The sequence below is a fragment of the Stenella coeruleoalba genome (genome assembly GCF_951394435.1).
Source record: "Stenella coeruleoalba genome assembly, chromosome: 7".
Classification (NCBI taxonomy): Eukaryota; Metazoa; Chordata; class Mammalia; order Artiodactyla; family Delphinidae; genus Stenella; species Stenella coeruleoalba.
The window spans coordinates 120845990-120864152 of NC_137153.1; the positions used below are offsets into that span (position 1 = coordinate 120845990).

Below are 18163 nucleotides of genomic sequence, written 5' to 3' on the forward strand. Positions count from 1 at the left end.
AGGCGGAGCACACAGTCTTCGTCTCCACAAGTGTTCGCTGTGTGACCTTTGCGCGTCACGGCCCCTCTCTGGGCTTCAGCTTCCTCCTGCTTATAGAAACTGGGCCCCGGGGTGGGACGCAGTCTGCGCCCCAGGGCTGGTACCCAGCTTGGACCCAGCCGCGGACACAGACGAATGGGGAAGGGCTCTGCCTCCAGGCCCTGCATGACTTTCAAGCGGCTCCCTCCGTGCGGGTTCCCATCCGCTAAGCGAGCCCCGGGGCCTCCAGGGGCGCACGAGGGGCCTGCCGCGTCCAGGGAAAACCCTGCCGCCCCGTCCGGGCTCCTCCGCCCTACACCCGAGTCGGCTACAGGGTAAAGCCCGGCCGCCCCACCCCAGCGCCGCACCCCGCATCCTCAGCATCCGCACCACTCGTGGCCGCCTCATTGGCCGGCGCCCGCTCTGCAGGGCCGCCCCGCAGCCAATCGCGGTCATGGGGGCGGAGCTGCGGGCTCAGCCGGATGCTCCCAGCAGCTGCGGCCGGACGCGCCTCTGGCCGGAGCTGCCCCTGCCCCTCGGCGGCGCACCCCGACAGGAGAAGCCGGCCATGCAGGAGCCGCTGCTGGGAGCCGAGGGCCCGGACTATGACACCTTCCCCGAGAAGCCGCCCCCGTCACCAAGGGAGACGACGCGGGTCGGGTGAGAGCCTCTAGGCATAGGGTCTGCGGGTGGAGGCTAGGGATGGCCCTGGTATCCTCCAGTGGGCAGCTGGCTCCCATCTTGGGCCTCCACTGACTGTCGGTGAGTGGCCACCAAGGGGCCATCTGGTTCCCTCCTGCCCCAGACACACTAGTCCTATTTAAGGAGCCGGTCCTCCTGAGTACAGGGCCCAGCCCCCAATTGGCAGAGACAGGGCGACTGAGACCCAGAGGGGGCGAGGGGCTTGCCTAAAGTCACACAGTAAGCCTTGAACGGCAAAGCTGGGGGCAGACACCGAGCCTCCTCTGCGGGAACAGTGCTCTGCACCTGCGTCTCAGCCACAGCAGTGGCTGCAAGGGCTGTCCTCATGCCCTGGGGGTTTCCCAAGGGAGCTGGTGCTCAGGCCTGGGAGGTGCCAGCCTGACCAGCTCTTGACCCAGCCGTCCCCAGCACGGCGCTCTGAGCGGGTAGCCACCGTGCTCAGGACAGGCAGCAGTTAGGCGAGGAGGGACTCAGATTCTGACTGCTCTGCACCCCCCACGCACCAGGGCCCTGCAGAACAAGAGGGTGTTCCTAGCTACCTTCGCTGCTGTGCTGGGCAACTTCAGCTTCGGGTATGCCCTGGTCTACACGTCCCCTGTCATCCCAGCCCTGGAGCACTCCTTGGACCCAAACCTGAGTCTGACCAAAACCCAGGCATCCTGGTTCGGGGTAAGAGCCATGCTCTGAGCTGGAGGAGGGGCAGGGCAGGGACGCACTGAGCTCCGTCCCAAGCTAGGAACCCCCCAAAGGTCAGCCTTGGGACCCCCTCCAGGGCCCTGGTCTGCCCCCCCCCCACACCCACTCCAGGGTGGGGTGGGTGGAGTGAGGCCAGATAATGGCTGTGAAATAAAAGGAGGAAGTGAAAGCTGATGGAGAAGGGAAGGAGCAGGTGGGGAGGTGTCCGTTAAGGCCTCCACCCAGTGGGGCTGAGGGCTCCCCAGATCCCCCCACCCAGAGCTGGGCTGTCGTAGCAGAGAGGACACCTCCCTGGAGGAGGGGTGGCAGGAGAATCCGCTACTAATGGAAGAAGCACTGCTGGGGCACAGCGGGTCCCAGGATAGACGGTGGGCGTGTAAGTAGGAAGAGCACAGGCCCCCGGAGTCCCAAGATTCTAGAATAGCAATCTCAGCGGCCTCCGATTTACAACCACAACACGTCAGCTAAGACGATAATACCCAGTGCAGACTGCACACCTAGTGTGTGCCGGGCCTGTGCTAGGCACCTGCCACGAGAGCCGGTTTACTCCAGGGCCAACCCTATGAGGGGGGTGCTACCGCTGTCCCCATAATGCAGCTGAAGGAACTGAGGCTCAGACAGGCTGAGCACCGTGCCCAGGTCACTGACCGGATCCAACCTGGTCCACTCGACAGGGAATCCGAGAACCCCCAAGTCTTAAAATCCCAAGGGCTTCAAGTCACAGAGTCCTCCTGCCTGCTCTATCACAGTGCTAGACATCTAAATATCAGGCTGGACAGAGCCGCTGCAGACAGCTGTTGTGGCATCCCTAACAAACAGCTGTCCACATGCTGCTTGTACCCCTCCGGAGACGGGAGGCTCACTACCATCCAGGGCCCTAGTCCGGCAGCCCAGGCTCCTGGGACAGCCTGGAAAAGCAGCTGTCTCTAGGCTCTGACGGGGCCCTGCACCCTTTCCCCGCAGTCCGTGTTCACCTTGGGTGCGGCGGCCGGGGGCCTCAGCGCCATGGTGCTCAACGACCTCCTGGGCCGGAAGCTGAGCATCATGTTCTCGGCTGTGCCCTCGGCGGCCGGCTATGCGCTCATGGCGGGCGCCCACGGCCTCTGGATGTTGCTCCTGGGGAGGACGCTGACGGGCTTCGCTGGGGGACTCACAGCCGCCTGCATCCCGGTAAGGCCAGGACTGCCCACCCCGGTCCTCTCACTGCCTCACCATCAGCTGAGGCCTCCTGGCCTCGGAGCCCCCTGGTCAACAGGGATGTGTTTGCCAGGGAGCCTCAGCTCAGCCCCACCAGGGCAGCTAATTTGGGGGGAATCTGACACCAGTCCCAAGCCGCCCCCAGCTCTGGACTCCCCAGACTTCCTGTCCTGAGTCCTGACACATTGCTCAATCAGAGAAAATCCACATTGAGCAACGCAACAAGAAAGGGAAGGGAAGTCCCTGCCCTGCACCCTTCCTGGGACCCCCTCGTCATACCCACCATTCCACATACCCACTCGGGGGCTGGGCAAGCCCGGCATGGGACGAAGGCCCCTGAAGGAGCAGAGGCCAGAGTCCAGGTGCCCTCAGGCCTCCCAATTCCCAGCCTCACGCCCCCACGTCAGAGCTGAGCGCTTCTGCCCACTTGGCAGGGCGACTGAGGCCCAAGGGACACCACGCCGTGAGTCACGATGCGGAGGAGAACCCCGCTGGAAGCCCCCGCTCCCTGCTCCCCACGGCTCACCAGGCCACCTGTGCTACCTCAGCTGGGCCCGGGCACCTGTGTTCTCAGCGGAGGCTGGGGTGGGGGGGATGTGTCTTGCAGGTGTACGTGTCTGAGATTGCTCCCGCAGGCGTCCGTGGGGCCCTGGGCGCCACACCCCAGCTCATGGCCGTGTTCGGATCACTGTCTCTCTACGCCCTTGGCAAGTATCACCCACAGGCGCTCTAGGCGCCTCCCCCGTCTGCAGGCCGGGGGGTGATGGGGTGCCGCTGAGCAGCCGGGGGTGGGAAGGGATGAACGAACGTGCCCCCAGACGAATTCCATGCTGGGAGGCCAGAGGCATAGCTGCCTTCATGCTGTGTGCCTCCGGGCAATTCCCTGCGCCTCTCTGGTCACGAGGTCCCACCCCTAACTGGGCAGGGAGGGCTTCTCTTGGGCTGGCAGCCTTTAAACTGTCTTTTGACAGCAGAATGTTTTCTTTCAAATAGTCTTAGGTGGGAAGACCATAGAGAAAAGTGATCAGAGTGCAGCCAGCTGAGGTGGGGTGGGGGTTTGGCGGTAGAGGCCCCAGGACCTTGCTGCTCAGGCTACTCCTCCATCACCTTGCCGTGGCCCTTGAGACCCTCCAAGGACCTGGGCCCTGTGCCAGGGGCCAGGCAGTCCCTGTGGCCCCTCTTGATTGAGACCGCAGAGGCCTGGAGCAACCAGGGTAGGCTTCCTGTAGGAGGTGGCCCGGGGACTCACACCTGAGGGCAAATGAGGCTGCTCAGAGGCCCCGGTGGGAGGGGTTCTGGGCCCAGCGCAGCCGCAGCCCCTCACCCGCTCCTTGTGCCCAGGCCTGCTGCTGCCGTGGCGCTGGCTGGCCGTGGCCGGGGAGGGGCCCGTGCTTGTCATGATTCTGCTGCTCAGCTTCATGCCCAACTCACCTCGCTTCCTGCTCTCGAGGGGCAGGGACTCGGAGGCGCTGCAGGCCCTGGCCTGGCTGCGAGGGGCTGACGCTGACATCCGCTGGGAGTTCGAGCAGATCCAGGACAACGTCCGGAGACAGGTGTGGGAGGCGTGGGCGCCTACAGCACTGTGGGGCTGTGGCCATTCACTAGGCCATCACAAGCCTCAGTTGCTTTTCCTGGAGAACAGGGATAAGAGCAGTTCCCACCTCTAGGAACAAGGGGTGGGGGGGTGCGATGTCGTGGCCCCTGGCCCAGGGCGCATGTGCCGTGCGGTGGATGCCTGGGGGCCCGGCGATACTGACAAGCAGGGGTCTGCCTTGGCCCACCCACTGATCCAAGAGCCTGGGTCCACGCGGGGGTCCCCGGGCCTGTCCCCAGAGCCAGGGTCGCCTCTGTGCTGGGGATCTTCCCTGGAGGAGGGAAGAGGGGAGCCTCCTACCCAGCCCCATGCAGCCCAGGGCAGGTTGGTGCCAGCCGGAGGGGTGGGCACAGCCCCCTCAGCGGCAGCCTCCTGCCTCCAGAGCAGCCACCTGTCGTGGGCCGAGGCCCGGGACCCCCACATGTACCGCCCCATCGTCATCGCCTTGCTGATGCGCTTCCTGCAGCAACTGACGGGCATCACGCCCATCCTCGTCTACCTGCAGTCCATCTTCGACAGCACTGCCGTCCTGCTGGTGAGAGCCCGGCCCCACACCACCCGCTCTGCCCCCAGATCCGGGGAGGGCATCCCCGCGGAGCATCTGCTCTGTGCCGGGGTCTGGGGTGCACGCACACGCGCAGACACCAGCGTCTCTTAACTGTTTCTGGGCCAACCACCTGTTCTCAGAGGAATGTTTGTAAACGAAGCTTGCATGTTTTAAAATAAGGTAGAATTACCAGGAAAACCAGTTCTATAGAAGCATAGACCCCCCGGGAGCCACAAACCCCAGGTTCAGAGCATCTGCCACCCACTGAGGAAGTACCTCCCCTCCAAACCTCAGCTTTCTCCTCTGCGAAGCCAGCATGGCTTCATCCACCCTTCCTGGGGCTCAGAGGGAGATGAGGTCTGAAGATGAGCGACAGCGTGGTTCCACAAGTTGTTGTGATGCCTGGATCCGGTGCCAGCCCTGGGCTTGGTGGTGGGCACAGCAGTTGCGCCCCTGCCTGCGAAGGCCCCACGGGCCGGGCTGGGTGACCAGCGAAACCGCCTGGCACAAAGCAGCTGAGCCTGGGGCCGGTCCCTGCAGAGCCTTGGCGGGGGCGGTGGGGCGGGGAGGAACAGCAGACTGGGGTCCCTCAGCCCCGGGGGCTTCCTCCTTGCAGCCCCCTGAGGATGACGCAGCCATCGTGGGAGCTGTGCGGCTCCTGTCCGTGCTGATTGCCGCCCTCACCATGGACCTGGCCGGCCGCAAGGCTCTGCTCTTTGTCTCAGGTGAGCACAGGCTGCTCACCTGCACTCATTCACTCCTTCAGCAGCTGCCACGTGTCTTGCCAGCCCTCGCGGTGGGAGCGCCAGGGGGCCTGGGTCAGCTGATGATGACACACATGCTGGGTGTGGCGGGAGCCCAAACGCGGGCTGGGTGGGAGCTGGCTGCCCTGCAGGGGACTGGGCCACACGGGGTACAGGGCGCTGAGGGGTGCTGGCTCAGAGGGTCCCGGCCCCCCGAGGGCCACCTGTCTGTCCACAGCGGCCAGCATGTTTGCTGCCAACCTGACGCTGGGGCTGTACGTCCATTTCGGTCCGAAGCCTCTGGCCCCCAACAGCACCATGGGCCTGGAGAGTGCGCCCCTGGGAGGCACAGAGCAGCCCCTGGCCACGCCCACCAGCTACCTCACCCTGGTGCCCCTGCTGGCCACCATGCTCTTCATCATGGGTAGGTGTGGCCGTGCTCTACGGGGTCTGGGGGCAGGGCTGTCTTGGGTGTGAGGTGCGGGGACGCGCCGGTGTTGTGGGCGGTGTCACTGCCGTCCCGGAGGTTGGGGAGCCGTCCCTCAGCAGCTCCAGGGAGACACGAGAGGCCTTCTTCCCCGCCCCCCCCACGACAAGTGGGCTCTGAGCCCGCCGCTCCCCGCTTCCGGCAGGCTACGCCATGGGCTGGGGGCCCATCACCTGGCTCCTCATGTCTGAGATCCTGCCCCTGCGGGCCCGCGGCGTGGCCTCGGGGCTCTGCGTGCTCGTCAGCTGGCTCACCGCCTTTGCCCTCACCAAGTCCTTCCTGCTGGTGGTGGTGAGTGCTCTGCCCCGGGGACCTGGGGCCTCTCTGGCCGGTGCCGAGGGCCGTGCTGAGGCTTCTCCGCGTGTCCCCTCAGCCTTAGCACACACCCCCTTCACGCGGAGGCCAAGGGCCGTCAAGTGACAACATGCATTTCAGCAAACAGACTCGGCTCAGGGAACTGTTGGGAGAAGTCAGGTGACTGACCTCCCAGGCCAGGGTGGGACCCAAGTCCAGACAGCCACACCCGCCTGCCCTGCCTGTCACCCTCCGGGGTATCTGGGCCTTCTGTCTGGGTGGGCAGTTTGGGTCTCTCCGTCGAATGCTTCCCCATCCCCTTCCCCTTCCCCCAGCCTCTTGGTTCAAACCCCCAGCAGGCCCTGAAGCCAACCACAACCTCCAGGTTCCAGCTCCCAGCTCCCAAGTGGGAGAATCTGATGGGGACAGCTTGGATGGGGCCTAGCCTGGTGCAGTCAGTGGGTCAGGGCAGGGTTGGGGGCGCCCCGAGCAGGTCAGCCACGCTGTGGTGGCAGGCCTGCCGCAAGCGGGCATGTGGGACAGCTCAAAATGAGAGGTGGGCACTGGGACCAAGGAGAGAGGCCGGTGTCTGGGGCAGGTTGGGCTCCGGCTGGGAGCAGTCAGTCCTGGGCCCAGCACAGAGGAAGGCTGCCTGCACCCCTCAAGGACTCGAATGCCCTGCTGAGGCACCTGGATTTCACGCTGGAGACGGCGGGGAACCCGGGGGTGGTCCAAGCAGGGGAACGAGATGAAGGCCTGCCCCCCAGGCTGGCTGACGCCTGCAGGGCCACAAGCTGGTGCTGGGGCGAAGGGCCTTTAGCGCTCCCCTGTGACCCGGAGCCCCTCTTCTCCCCCAGAATGCCTTCGGCCTGCAGGCGCCTTTCTTCTTCTTTGCCGCCGTGTGTTCCGTGAACCTGGCCTTCACTGGCTGCTGTGTGCCCGAGACCAAGGGCCGGTCGCTGGAGCAGATCGAGTCCTTCTTCCGCAGCGGGAGGAGGTCCTTCCTACGCTAGGGCGGGGCCCCCACCGTTGAGGGCCAAACCACTGGGTGGTGGAGCGTGTCGGGGCCCCAAACCTGCACCCCGCGTCCAGGAGGCGGTGTCAACCCGCCGCCAGCCAGGGCACAGGAGGACCGGCCAGAGGCCTCACGGCACGGCACACGCACCAGCTCTGGGCAGGCAGCGCCCCGTCCAGCCTCGGCCCTGGCTCAGGTGGCCCCAGTGTCACCCACTCATCGGCCAGACCCACCGACGGAGAGGGCAGCCACATGGCCCCGGGGCCAAGGCCTTGTTGGGCGACCTCGGGCCTAGTGCTCACTCACGCGTGGAGGGCCACGCCGAGGACACACAGGGCTGCTGGCGGTGGAGCGGCTCCGCACAGGACGTCGGCCCTCCTCCTGCTCTGATCACCTGGCGGCCATTGAGCCTCTTGGCTTTGGGGACCAAGACAGAAACCTGGGCCTGTGAGGCCTATGGACACCGCACGGACCGTCCTGGACCCCCAAAGGCCAGGACCCAGCGTGGACACTCCCTCCTACACCCACCCGCCTTCTGGGAACAGGAAGCGCTCGAGTTCAAGCCGTGCTCACCCTATTTATACAAATAAATCGGGCCACGGCCCAGGAGAGGAAGGAGTGGGGTTTACTCCAGGTGGGGGAGCTCCCCCAGCAGCCAGGCTGGACCCAAATTCTCAGCCAAGGTCGCCAGGGCCTGCTGCCCCAGGCCACCTCTCTACGGCCCCAAGCTGCCCACAGCCAGGCAGAAGGAAGAGGCAAGGGCCGTGGGCCCCCGGCCTTGGGGTTCCAGCCCCTCCTAGCTGTGCGAGCTCGGCCAAGCCACCATCCTTGCCTGAGATGCTGGGAGCAGGCCGGCACAGGGCCAGCAGCATAGGGGACCTCGATACCGTGGCAGTTACTCCCGGGGCTGGCCCCTGCTCAGCCGGTGTAGGGTCGGGGCATCCCTACCGCTTACTTAGTGGCCCGGAGGGAGACGGTAACAGGCTGACCACGCGGGAGACCATACAAACCGCTACCAGGCTTTATTGCTCAAAACGCAAGCCAAACACAGAGTAAACAAGGACCAGGAGAGGACAGAGCCCAGGGCCGCAGAGGAGGGAGGGCCCTGGCGGCCCCGCCCCTCCACCAGCCGGCAAGGTGGGACCCGCCCCCGACTGCGAGACAGGATCGCAGCGCCAGGGCTGCTCGGCTACGCTCATTCGGAACCTCGGCAAGTGACCTGCCCACTCTGGCCTGGGACCGAGGGGTTGGAGGGCCCACCCAACTTCCTCACAGGGCAGAAGCGCAAGCTTCCTCAACACACAGCCAGCCCTTCTCCTCCTGCAGCAAGAAGACCCCCACCAGCAAGGCCCCGGAGGCAGGGGTAGGAGTGACCCAGAGTCCCACTTCCTGGGTAAGAATGAGCCAGGAGGGGCAGGCAGGGCCCTTGCTCCTCCTGGGAGGTAGACAGGCCTCATTCACGGCACACGCAGGAGAGAGACACACACAAACACGCACACACACACGCACACACACGCACACACCCTGCTGGCCTGGAGAGACCTACAGCCCACAGCCCTTTGAACCCAGTGCTGGCCTGAGGAAATTGGTCCTGGAGGACCCCTGAAGGCACGTGTCGGGCTCCCTGCACAGCTGCTGGGGGACGCTGCTGTGCCCGGGACAGTGCCTGCCCTCCCAGCCTCAAACGCTAACAAACCCCAGAGATGAAAAGTCCCTCTGGGAAGCAAAGACCGGGGCGCAGCCCTGGGGCTGGATCCACAGAGCAGGAGCTGGCCCCTGGGCTCTGGGCGCCCAGAGCAGGCCCAGCCTGGGGTCCCGGGAGGGGCAGGAGCTGAGCCCCAGGCCACCCGGGCGGGCCAGGCCTGTCACACACGCCAATGGCTGAAACCAGTCCAGCAACCAGAGCGGCCGGTGGGCAGGGCGGAAGGAAGGGACGGCGCACGGAGGGAGGCTGGGGAGACGACGCGCACGTCCACACAGGCCCCGCTCCCTGGTGGCCTGGCACCCAGCGCAGTGGGGCAGCTCACAGTGGGAGCAGGGGCGGCTCTAGCCTCTGCCCAGCTCTCAAAAGGCAGGAAGCTCCCTGAGGACAGGGCGGGGGGTGGGGTCAGCAGGTCCACACCAGAGAGGTGGACGGGCAGCCCCGCGGGGCAGGGGAGAGCCTGCCCTCCGCACGTCCTTAGCACCGGGCCTGGGGGATGGGGAGAACCTAGGGCTGGCCAGGCCCACGGGAAGTGTCCTGGCTCCGTGCTAGTCCAGGCTTCCCGGGAGCCGGGGGAGGGAGCACACCCCAACCAGCGGCTGGGTCACTACCCGGGCTGCCATCGCAGGTCGGGAGCGCTGTGGGCTCCCATGGAGAACAGAGTGGCAGGGGGTGTGGGCAGCAGGACACCGCTCCGCCCTGATGACAGGAGGACAGAGGCAGCCCAGGTGGCTCAGCTTACGGGATGCTCTCCTGCCTGGAGGGCTGAGAGGAGGCCACTGTGGCCAATGCCCAGGCCTGGGTTGATGGACCTCCCACCTCGAGACGGGACCAAAGTCCCCAAAAGCAGCTCCTCGCGGGCCTTCAGCAGGTCTCGGGGGTCCCGCCAGCTGTGTAAGCCTGGAAACCCACCCAGGGACCTCTTGCCGGCAGGCCACGCGAGCTGGGAAGAGTGGGGTCAGGCGGGCCGTCTGCAGAGCTCTGCAGGCTCCGCGCGGCCTCACGCCCCGAGGCCTGGATCACCCCGAGGCCCCCGCTGCCTGCCGCTACCTCCCATCCCCTCGATGCTGGCCAAGGCCCTCAGAGCCCTCACCCCAGCCCCTCGGCGCCTAGCTTGGGGTGATGCCAATCTGGGGGAGGGGCAGACAGAGGAGGACTCCAGGTGCGGGGACAGGTGAGAGGGACTGAGGGAGCTGGACACAGGCTCCTCCTCCAGGCTGCCCCTCAGGGTCAGTGCGCCTCGGGGACGTGCTCACACAGACCAGAGGGCCGACGGGGGGGCGGGAGGGCCCCCCGACCACATCACAGCTCCCCCTCCAGGGTGTCCGTGAGCTTCTCCTCGTCCGCCTGCTGCTTCTGCTGCTGGATCCTGGCGTAGGAGATCGCGTCGCCCCTGGGGAGAGAGCCAGTCAGCGCCGCACGGGGGACGGACCCCAGACACACAGCCCTCCCAGCCTCCGCCCCATTCCTGACCTGTGACCCAGGCGTGGCCCGCAGACAGAGCCTAGTGGGCCCTCCAGTTTCCCCAGGCAGAGACCCTATTGCTAGGATGGCGGAGACACACCTTGTCACCTCTAAGAGTGACAAAGGCTGCCTGGGATGCTGGGCTGAGGATTCGGATTCTCAGTCTGGGCTCCGCGAGAGAGGGTGAATGCTGACCGTGGAGCCAGGTGTGGGCCCCGATGGGAAGAGGCTCTCAGTAGCCATGCCTCTGCCACCCCTGCTACAGGCTGTGACGAGGCACGACGGGGCCACCAGGGAGTCCCGTGAATTCTCCTGCTCTCACTCCCTAGAGCTCGGACACCCTAGAGACATGGATGGGGGTCACTGACAGCCTCTGTGCTTCCGTTTCCACAACAGAATAACGGGGGCCACTCCCAGCCCTCTCCTCCCTGCGAGACTTCAGGAGGCGGGAAGTGAAGATCCCCCACCCCCGGGGGCTGGGACCAGCAGACGCACTTCTTGCCCAGAGCAGACAGTCCGTACAGCACTCCGGTGGCGAAGGCAATGGCGTTGCCCAGCAGTGTGGTCAGGGTCAGGCTGATGACGATGGGAACGACGGCCATCCTAGAGGAGAAGCAGAGGTCAAAGGGCACCACCACCCCGCGGCCACGACACCACTTCCAGCTTCCCAGGTTCACCCAGCCCCCTTCCCAGACAGCCAGGAACAGGAAGGGTCCCCAGAAATCAGGTGGGGCACAGGTGCACAGCCGGGCTTCGTAAAGTCCTCAAACACCCGTGAACTTGTCTGTAAAATTCCGTGCATTTTCTGGGGAGAGGACCCAAAGCTTTCATCAGATTTGTGAAAGGATCTGTGATCCAAATAGGGTTAAACAGCACCAAAATGGCCCAAAGCCCTGTGCATAAAGACAGGCAGACCAGAAAATGCAGTGTCAGTTCAGTCCCGTAGCGGCTTGGCGACTGGGGGCAAGTTACTCAACTGAGGAGGCTCAGCCTCTCTACGGTAAGGTGGGGACCAAACCTCAGAGGCTTTGAGACTGAACGAGATAAGGCATGTTAAGTTAAGGCATGTTAAGCACGACAGACGCCTGGAACAGCATAAGCACTAAATAAATGTTGGCTCTTATCAGCGCAGTAAAACCAGCCGCATCTCAACAAGGAAGATCCCAAAGGTTAAGGGGACGAGACACGGGGCTTCCTTATGGCAAGGTGCGCGCCAAGAACGGCTAACTGGGTGGTGAGGCAGCTCTGTCTGGTCCAGGCTGGCGCCACCTGGACACAGGTGTCCACTCTGGCTTAAGTATCCATGGGGCCGATGCCCGGTCCTGGTTGGGATTTCCAGACTGGTGGCAGTGATTTGGGTTAACACACACACCCTGTACACGAGGAAGACAAGACTCTTCTTAGACTCTTCTCGGACTCAACCAAATGAATTCTACCTGAATTTCCATTTGGGCGGGACGTGTGATCACGAGGTTTTACTGAAGTTATAAACTTTCTAAGTAATAGAAATTGCTAAGGAAAAGAAAAGACCATGGGGAAAAATCTGTAAAAACAAAACTAAAGGCAAACAACAGGCCCGAAATACATTTGCAGGAAATATAGCAAAAAACTAAGAACTCTTTAATATAGAAACACATGTAACTTACTAAGTAAAATGCTACAATGTCAAAAGGCGAAAAGGAAGCTAGACCCTTAACTACCAAAAACGAAAATGCAATTAGTAAAAAACATACAGAAAAAGATTTTACCTTAGATAACAGATACAAATGTGAAAAGGGCACACGGCCCTGGGCCAGGGGAAAGACAGAAGAAACTCAGGTACTCTCTTTGGAAAGCACTTTGGCCACATATTGAAATCTTTTAAATGATTGTAATCTTTGACCTAATAACCCCACACCTGGAAATAGATCCTGAGGAAATCATCATCAACACAGAAAGTTTTAGCACCGAGATGTTCATCACAGCCTGACTTGTACTGCAGGTTACAAATGAAGAAAAGCATGATACGTTCAGCGGAATAAATATTCCTATCATTAAAATTCATCTTATGGGGACCTCTCTGGTGGCACAGTGGTTAAGAATCCGCCTACCAATGCAGGGGACACGGGTTCGATCCCTGGTTCAATCCCTGGAAGATCCCACATGCTGCAGAGCAACTAAGCCCGTGTGCCACAACGACTGAGCCTGTGAGCCACAACTACTGAGCCCGCGTGCCTAGAGCCCGTGCGCCGCAACGAGGGAAGCCACCGCCACAATGAGAAGCCCATGCACCACAATGAAGAGTATCCCCTGCTCACCACAACTAGAGAAAGCCCGCATGCAGCAACGAAGACCCAACACAGCCAAAAATTAATTAATTAATTTTTTTAGAAAGTCATCTTACGAAGCCTTTGTGGTAATACTGAAAATATTTCTACCATGATTTTAAGGGGGAAAAAACCCAGGATACAAATGTACTTGTAATGGTTAAAACTGTGCGAAAACAGGTTTTAGAAAATGCCTGAAGACAGAGTGAAAGGACACATATCAAAATGTTAACGAGTAGTGGGGCTTTGGGTAACAACTTTTTATTTCCACATTATTTTTAATGAATGTATATTACTGTTAGCATTTTTAACTAATTAAAAAGAAACAGGAACGCCGGCAAAGGAGGCGCCGATGCGTGGTATTTCGTATTCCTCTGTGCTTTAAACACAGTGGAAAACGGCTCTAGAGCTGAGCACGTATCCTGTGCTCCGACACAACTACTGGCCTCCAGAAAGGGAAGAAACCCTTGAAATAAGAACCTCCATATTTATTTCTAAAGATAATCTAGACACAACCACTTCGGCTGCTGCTGCCGGACGCTGCTGGGGGCCTCCTGGACACCAGGCACCGCGCCGGAAGCTGCATTGAACACACCCACAGATGAGTTCAATCTCACGGCTCGGATGGGAGGTACTACGTACCGAACTTGGTGTCAGATGTGGGAAAATAAGAGAAAAGCATATTTGGAAGGCACTATTTTTTGTTCTGTAACTTGCTTCTTTCCCCGTTCACGTCAGGACACCTCGATCGGCCACAGTCCTGAAAGGCTGCACAGAGGCACATACGGATCTTCCAGAATCTGCTCTACAACTCCCAACTGATGGGCCCACAGTCCAGGCATTTCTCGCGTTCTCTATTACACGTACTGCTGCGAGGTGTACGCATCTCACGTCTGAATACTGTGCGGCTGGACCTGTAGGCCAGACGCAGAGCCCTGGACGCTGGGTCCCGTCGTAGAGCGGGTCCCTCATGTGACTCTGCACAAACGCCATCCCTGTTTAAACCTCTGCCGAGAGTAAACTAAGCAGCCGCCCGCCCAGCCCGGCCAACACTGTCACCTGCAGAAGCAGGGTCTGGGGGAGCCGAGTCAGGCCCGGCCCGCGGCCCCTCACCCGCAGTAGAAGACGGCCTTCTGCCAGGAGCGCAGCTGGTCCACCTTCGCCGCCACCGTGTTCGCAAACTCGATGAACTGGCAGCAGAAGGGCGCCTCGCACAGCAGCAGGACGAACGCGTTCATGCTGCAGAGAGAGGAACAGGCTGGCGCCCAGGCCGGCGAGTCCCCCGCCCCCCTCAGGGCCCCTCCGCCTGCTCCCGGTTGCTCCCCACGCTCTGGGCTCCGGGAGGAGCCGGAGCAGGGCAGCCAGTCCACCGCCACAGCCCGCCCTCGGGATGCCCTCGCTGGAGGAGGAACTCGGCGAGCCCTGAGCGCGGCGCGTGTCTGCGCTGGGGACAGCTGAGCCCGAGGTGGCGCGCCAAGGGTGCCTGCTCCCGCCTTTGGGTTCTCCGTGTCCGGGTCACAGTCACCGTGACCAGACACTGGGCCCTCACAGCGGGCCGGGCCCTTCCATCCACCCCCACCGTGGAGGGAAAGCACCCTCGCTATCCCCGTTGGCCCCCAAGAACCCCCTGAGCCCCAGAGTAGGAACACACACAACTAATGCCACCCCAGGTCTCCCACACACCACTGGTGCCCAGTAACCCTCACAGACCAGTCAACCCAATTCAGCTCACTCGTGTTCCACCTGGGAGGTGCCCAGAAATCCACACGCCCCAACACCCCCCGGCAGGACGGTCACACGGCTACTTACATCATCCACACGCCGGCCGCGATGTTCAGAGGGTGGATGGTAATGCAGTTGAAGAAGCCGGAGATGGCGCAAGCTTGGAAGCAAGAGACACAGGCAGGAATCAGCAGGGAGGAAGGGACCGAGCCCGCGGGCAGGCCACCTGGGCAGACGGCGGCTCGTGGAAGCACGAGACCCCTTCCGACCCCAGCACCTGGCTCTTACAGCACCCAGACGTCTCCCCACTGCCACCAGAGACAAGCAAGGCCAACACAACGACTCCATGAACAGGTGAGGACGCAGCCTCAGACAGGCCAAGTGGCTTGCCCAGACCTCACGGCCAGGGTGCGGCTGGACCCCAGAGCTGGCTCGCTCTAGGGGCTCAGCGAGGCAGCGTGGACATCCCGCCCTGTCTCTGTTCTGGGGTTGGAGAAGCCCGCCCTCTGAACCCCAGCTGTCCCAAAACCCATCCCACAAGGTGCGTAGCATGAAAAAGAGAACGTCTCTCAAGGGCTCAGGCCAGGGCAGGCGGCACCGTGCCCAGGGCAGGCCACGAGAGAAGTCCTCTGGATCTGGGTTGGGACAGGGCTGCCCCTCCTGGAAAAGAAATCAGGACCAGGTCGACCTGGACCGCAATTCCAGCTCTGCCTGACCCGCCAGCCCAGTGACTTTGCGTATGTTCTTTTCACCTTTCCAGGCCTGTTTTCTCTCCTGCACACAGGACAGCCCTACAGCCCAGCCCACCCACCCTGAAATACCAAGGGTCTGCAGCGGGGAGGGTGCATCCTCTCGTACCCCGGAAAGCGGTTTCTCTGATGCCCCAAATGCGGAGCCTCGCTCACCCCTCCCGACAGCATCCCACCGAGGGGTCCGCACAGTCGCCTGCCTCCTCTCTCACAGCCCCCAGCCCGGCTCCACCGAGAACTCCGGGAGTCTGCCCGGCGGCGCCTGGCCGCTGGGCAGGAAGCCGGGCAGGAAGCTGGGCCTTCCGAGGCAGCGATGAGCAGCCAGTTCATTAAACTTGCAGCAGCTCCCTCTGCACCTGACCTGGAATTCTCCGGTTTTCCCATGTAACCCTATGCAGACAGCAGACGACGACGGAAGAGGAAACCAGATGCAGTGAACCCAAACTGCAACGGGACCGCCCTCGTACGTCCCCCGCCAAAGCCTCCTCCAGCGACAGATGTACTTCCCGCCTACTAAAGGCGGCACCTGTCCTGGGACAGGTCACACACACATTCAGGCAGCAAGGCTCCCCAGGGCCACGGACGTGAGCGCCCACGATACAGTACTGCCCCTGCGTGACGTCAGCCGTGCCTGGTCTCACCTGACAGCGCCCCATACTTCCTGCCGCAGGTGGCACGTCACCTGTGCCCCACTATCTACCAACAGCCAGCCCTGGGGGAGGACCAGGCTTCAACCCAGACACACAGGCTCCGGCCAGGAGCCCTTTAACCATCAAGGGCTGGAAGGTGTCCCCTCGGGGTGTCCAGCACTCTTGCCAGGTGAGGGAGGTGCCCCGTGCCAGCCTGTCTCCTCCCAAGCTCTGGCCTCGAGCTGATGCTCAGGACCCTGCGGAAACGCCTCTCCCGAGACCCCCCCCTGCGTCGGAAGGTGCCGCTAGGCCACAGCCACCAGCCGCTCACGAGGCTTAGCTGAACTCCAGTCCCATCTCTACAACTGCTCCGTGCTTCGCGTTCTACTCTGTACTGTGTACTATTTGGGATTCACACAAGCACTTTCCCCAAATCTGCAGGTAAAACGGACATTTCAGAGCGACGTCACAGGTTTCTCCTGAAGCGTCATCTGTAGCCCCAACACCATGAAGTCCTGGGGTGGCCCAAGAATCCCACTTCGAAAAGCGCAGAACTGGATGCGACGCCAGGGCTAACGAGGGAGTTGGCGGGGCAGCTGACCCCAAGATGGAGGGAGGAGGGTGCCAGCCCACAGGCCCCGCTCAGGCCCCTTCCCTTCTCCCCCCCACTCCGCCCCATCACTGTCACTCCCACAGCAGCCTCACTCTGATCTGCCAGGGAAACAGCTACCCAGACTCCAGAGGATCATGTCTAAGCCCTGACCAGTCTCTCCTACAAAGTCAAAAACACGCTCCCTCTGAAGAGCAACGACAGGGACTCAGAGGCCTTTTTGTGACTGGAGGGAGGGCCTGTCCCGTTATCACCGCTGAACTTTCGTCCAGCCTCCCTCCACCTGCGAGGACCACGAGACTGGAAGGGGAGCCTAAGGAGGTGCTCCTTCGACATATCCGGTCCGGGTCTGCTTGCCTCTGGAAGACCTGCCTCTGGAAGGATCTGCCTTCCTACGTATGTTCTTCGGGGGACTGCGCTCAAAGCGCCTAGCTTTCCAGGAAACCTGAGGTCGGGGTGTGCGTGTCCGCGATGCGGGGTGGGGAGTAGAAGTAGGGGAGATGAGGGACGGTGGAGGCAGCGTTGACAGCAGGAGGGAGAGGTGACATCAGGGGAAGCGCACTGCCTCCAGTGCGGACCCAGAGGAGAGGCCGCCTCCCTCAGCTCACTGCCTGGCCCTCCCGTGGGGACCGCCTGGCCCTCAGGAAGCCTGGCCAGCACCTGCCCCACTTATAAACAACTTTCGCCCAAAGGTTAAGGCGCCTGCCGCCCGCACCCACACCCGAGTCAACAGGTGAGGCGGCCTCCGGACCAGACTGAGCCCGGGTTTCAGCACTGGCATCTGGGCAATCTCGGAAGGCCCCCGGAGTAGGTGCCGCACTGCCCTCACGCTCAGAGGAGCCGTAGAGGAGCAAGTCTCGGCCGCGTCGTTCCCTCCTGGAACGTCCCTTGAGCTGCTCGACAGCCCCGGACCCAGGAGCCCAGGCCGCGGGCCGGTAACCACAGCAACCGCAGAAGCGCCGGCTTCCCTCCGCCCCCGCCGCGGCCCAGAGCCGCGCGTGGCCCGGACACCCCGGCCCCAAGCCGGTCTCTTCCCGGGGGGAGGGGGGGCCGCGGGGGGAGGCCACCGGGGGGGGGGGGGCGGGGCCGGGCGCGCAGGCGCAGCGTGCGGCAGCGCCGGCCCCTCCCCCAGGCTGGGTACTCACAGACGGCCCCTAACACCCCCGACAGGCGACACAGCCAGCGGTACCACCATGTCACGCCCTCCTCCTGCTCGGGCGGCGCCGAGCTCACGGACGCCCCAGCCGTTCCGCCCGCACCGCTCATGGTGCCGCCGTCCGGCGCTCCCGCAGCCCTCACAAAGGGCTCCGGAGCCGGCCGCGTCGTCCCGGCGCGCTGCCTTGTGGGAGAGGCGGCCGCTTATTAGCATAGGGGGCGGGGCTCTCGGGGTTGGGAGAGGGGCTCCCGAGAGGCTCGTGCTCATTAGCATAGAGGTAGGGCCGCGGGTAGGTGCGCCCGAGCGGGCCCGTGTCATTAGCATAGGGGGCGGGGCCCGCAGGGACCTGGATATGGAGGGCCCTAAGGGCTCGCGCTTATTAGCATAGGGGGCGGGTCCTGGCGCCGCAGGACTCCCAGGCGGTCAAACATTCCCACCCAGACTAGTATAGGGGCGGGGCTTCGATGAGAATTATCAGGTGCGCCAGCCTCAGGGCCCCATCGGGACTCCCAACTCCCTCGCCTCTCCTCCC

General features: G+C 62.9%; 2 protein-coding genes across 3 annotated transcripts; one reads left to right on the forward strand and one right to left on the reverse strand.

Annotated features, from left to right (window-relative positions):
* Positions 1-571: 571 nt before the first annotated feature.
* SLC2A6 (solute carrier family 2 member 6) lies at positions 572-10109 on the forward strand. Its single transcript, XM_079925757.1, has 10 exons — positions 572-678; positions 1227-1389; positions 2380-2586; positions 3221-3320; positions 3955-4166; positions 4590-4742; positions 5371-5479; positions 5736-5921; positions 6130-6275; positions 7136-10109. The coding sequence occupies exons 1-10, from the start codon at positions 587-589 to the stop codon at positions 7289-7291; spliced, it is 1524 nt and encodes a 507-aa protein (XP_079781883.1). The 5' UTR covers positions 572-586; the 3' UTR covers positions 7292-10109.
* A 39-nt stretch (positions 10110-10148) lies between these two features.
* Positions 10149-18101, reverse strand: CACFD1 (calcium channel flower domain containing 1). Of its 2 annotated transcripts, XM_079925756.1 has the most exons (5): positions 17621-18091; positions 14575-14647; positions 13879-14004; positions 10955-11062; positions 10149-10388 (listed from the first exon to the last, which is right to left on the reverse strand). In XM_079925756.1, the coding sequence occupies exons 1-5, from the start codon at positions 17739-17741 to the stop codon at positions 10298-10300; spliced, it is 519 nt and encodes a 172-aa protein (XP_079781882.1). In that variant the 5' UTR covers positions 17742-18091; the 3' UTR covers positions 10149-10297. The 2 variants fall into 2 exon arrangements, 1 of the variants encoding a protein (XP_079781882.1); XR_013828965.1 differs by lacking the exon at positions 10149-10388 and having other exon boundaries at positions 10956-11062; positions 13825-14004; positions 17621-18101.
* Between the last annotated feature and the right edge of the window lie 62 nt (positions 18102-18163).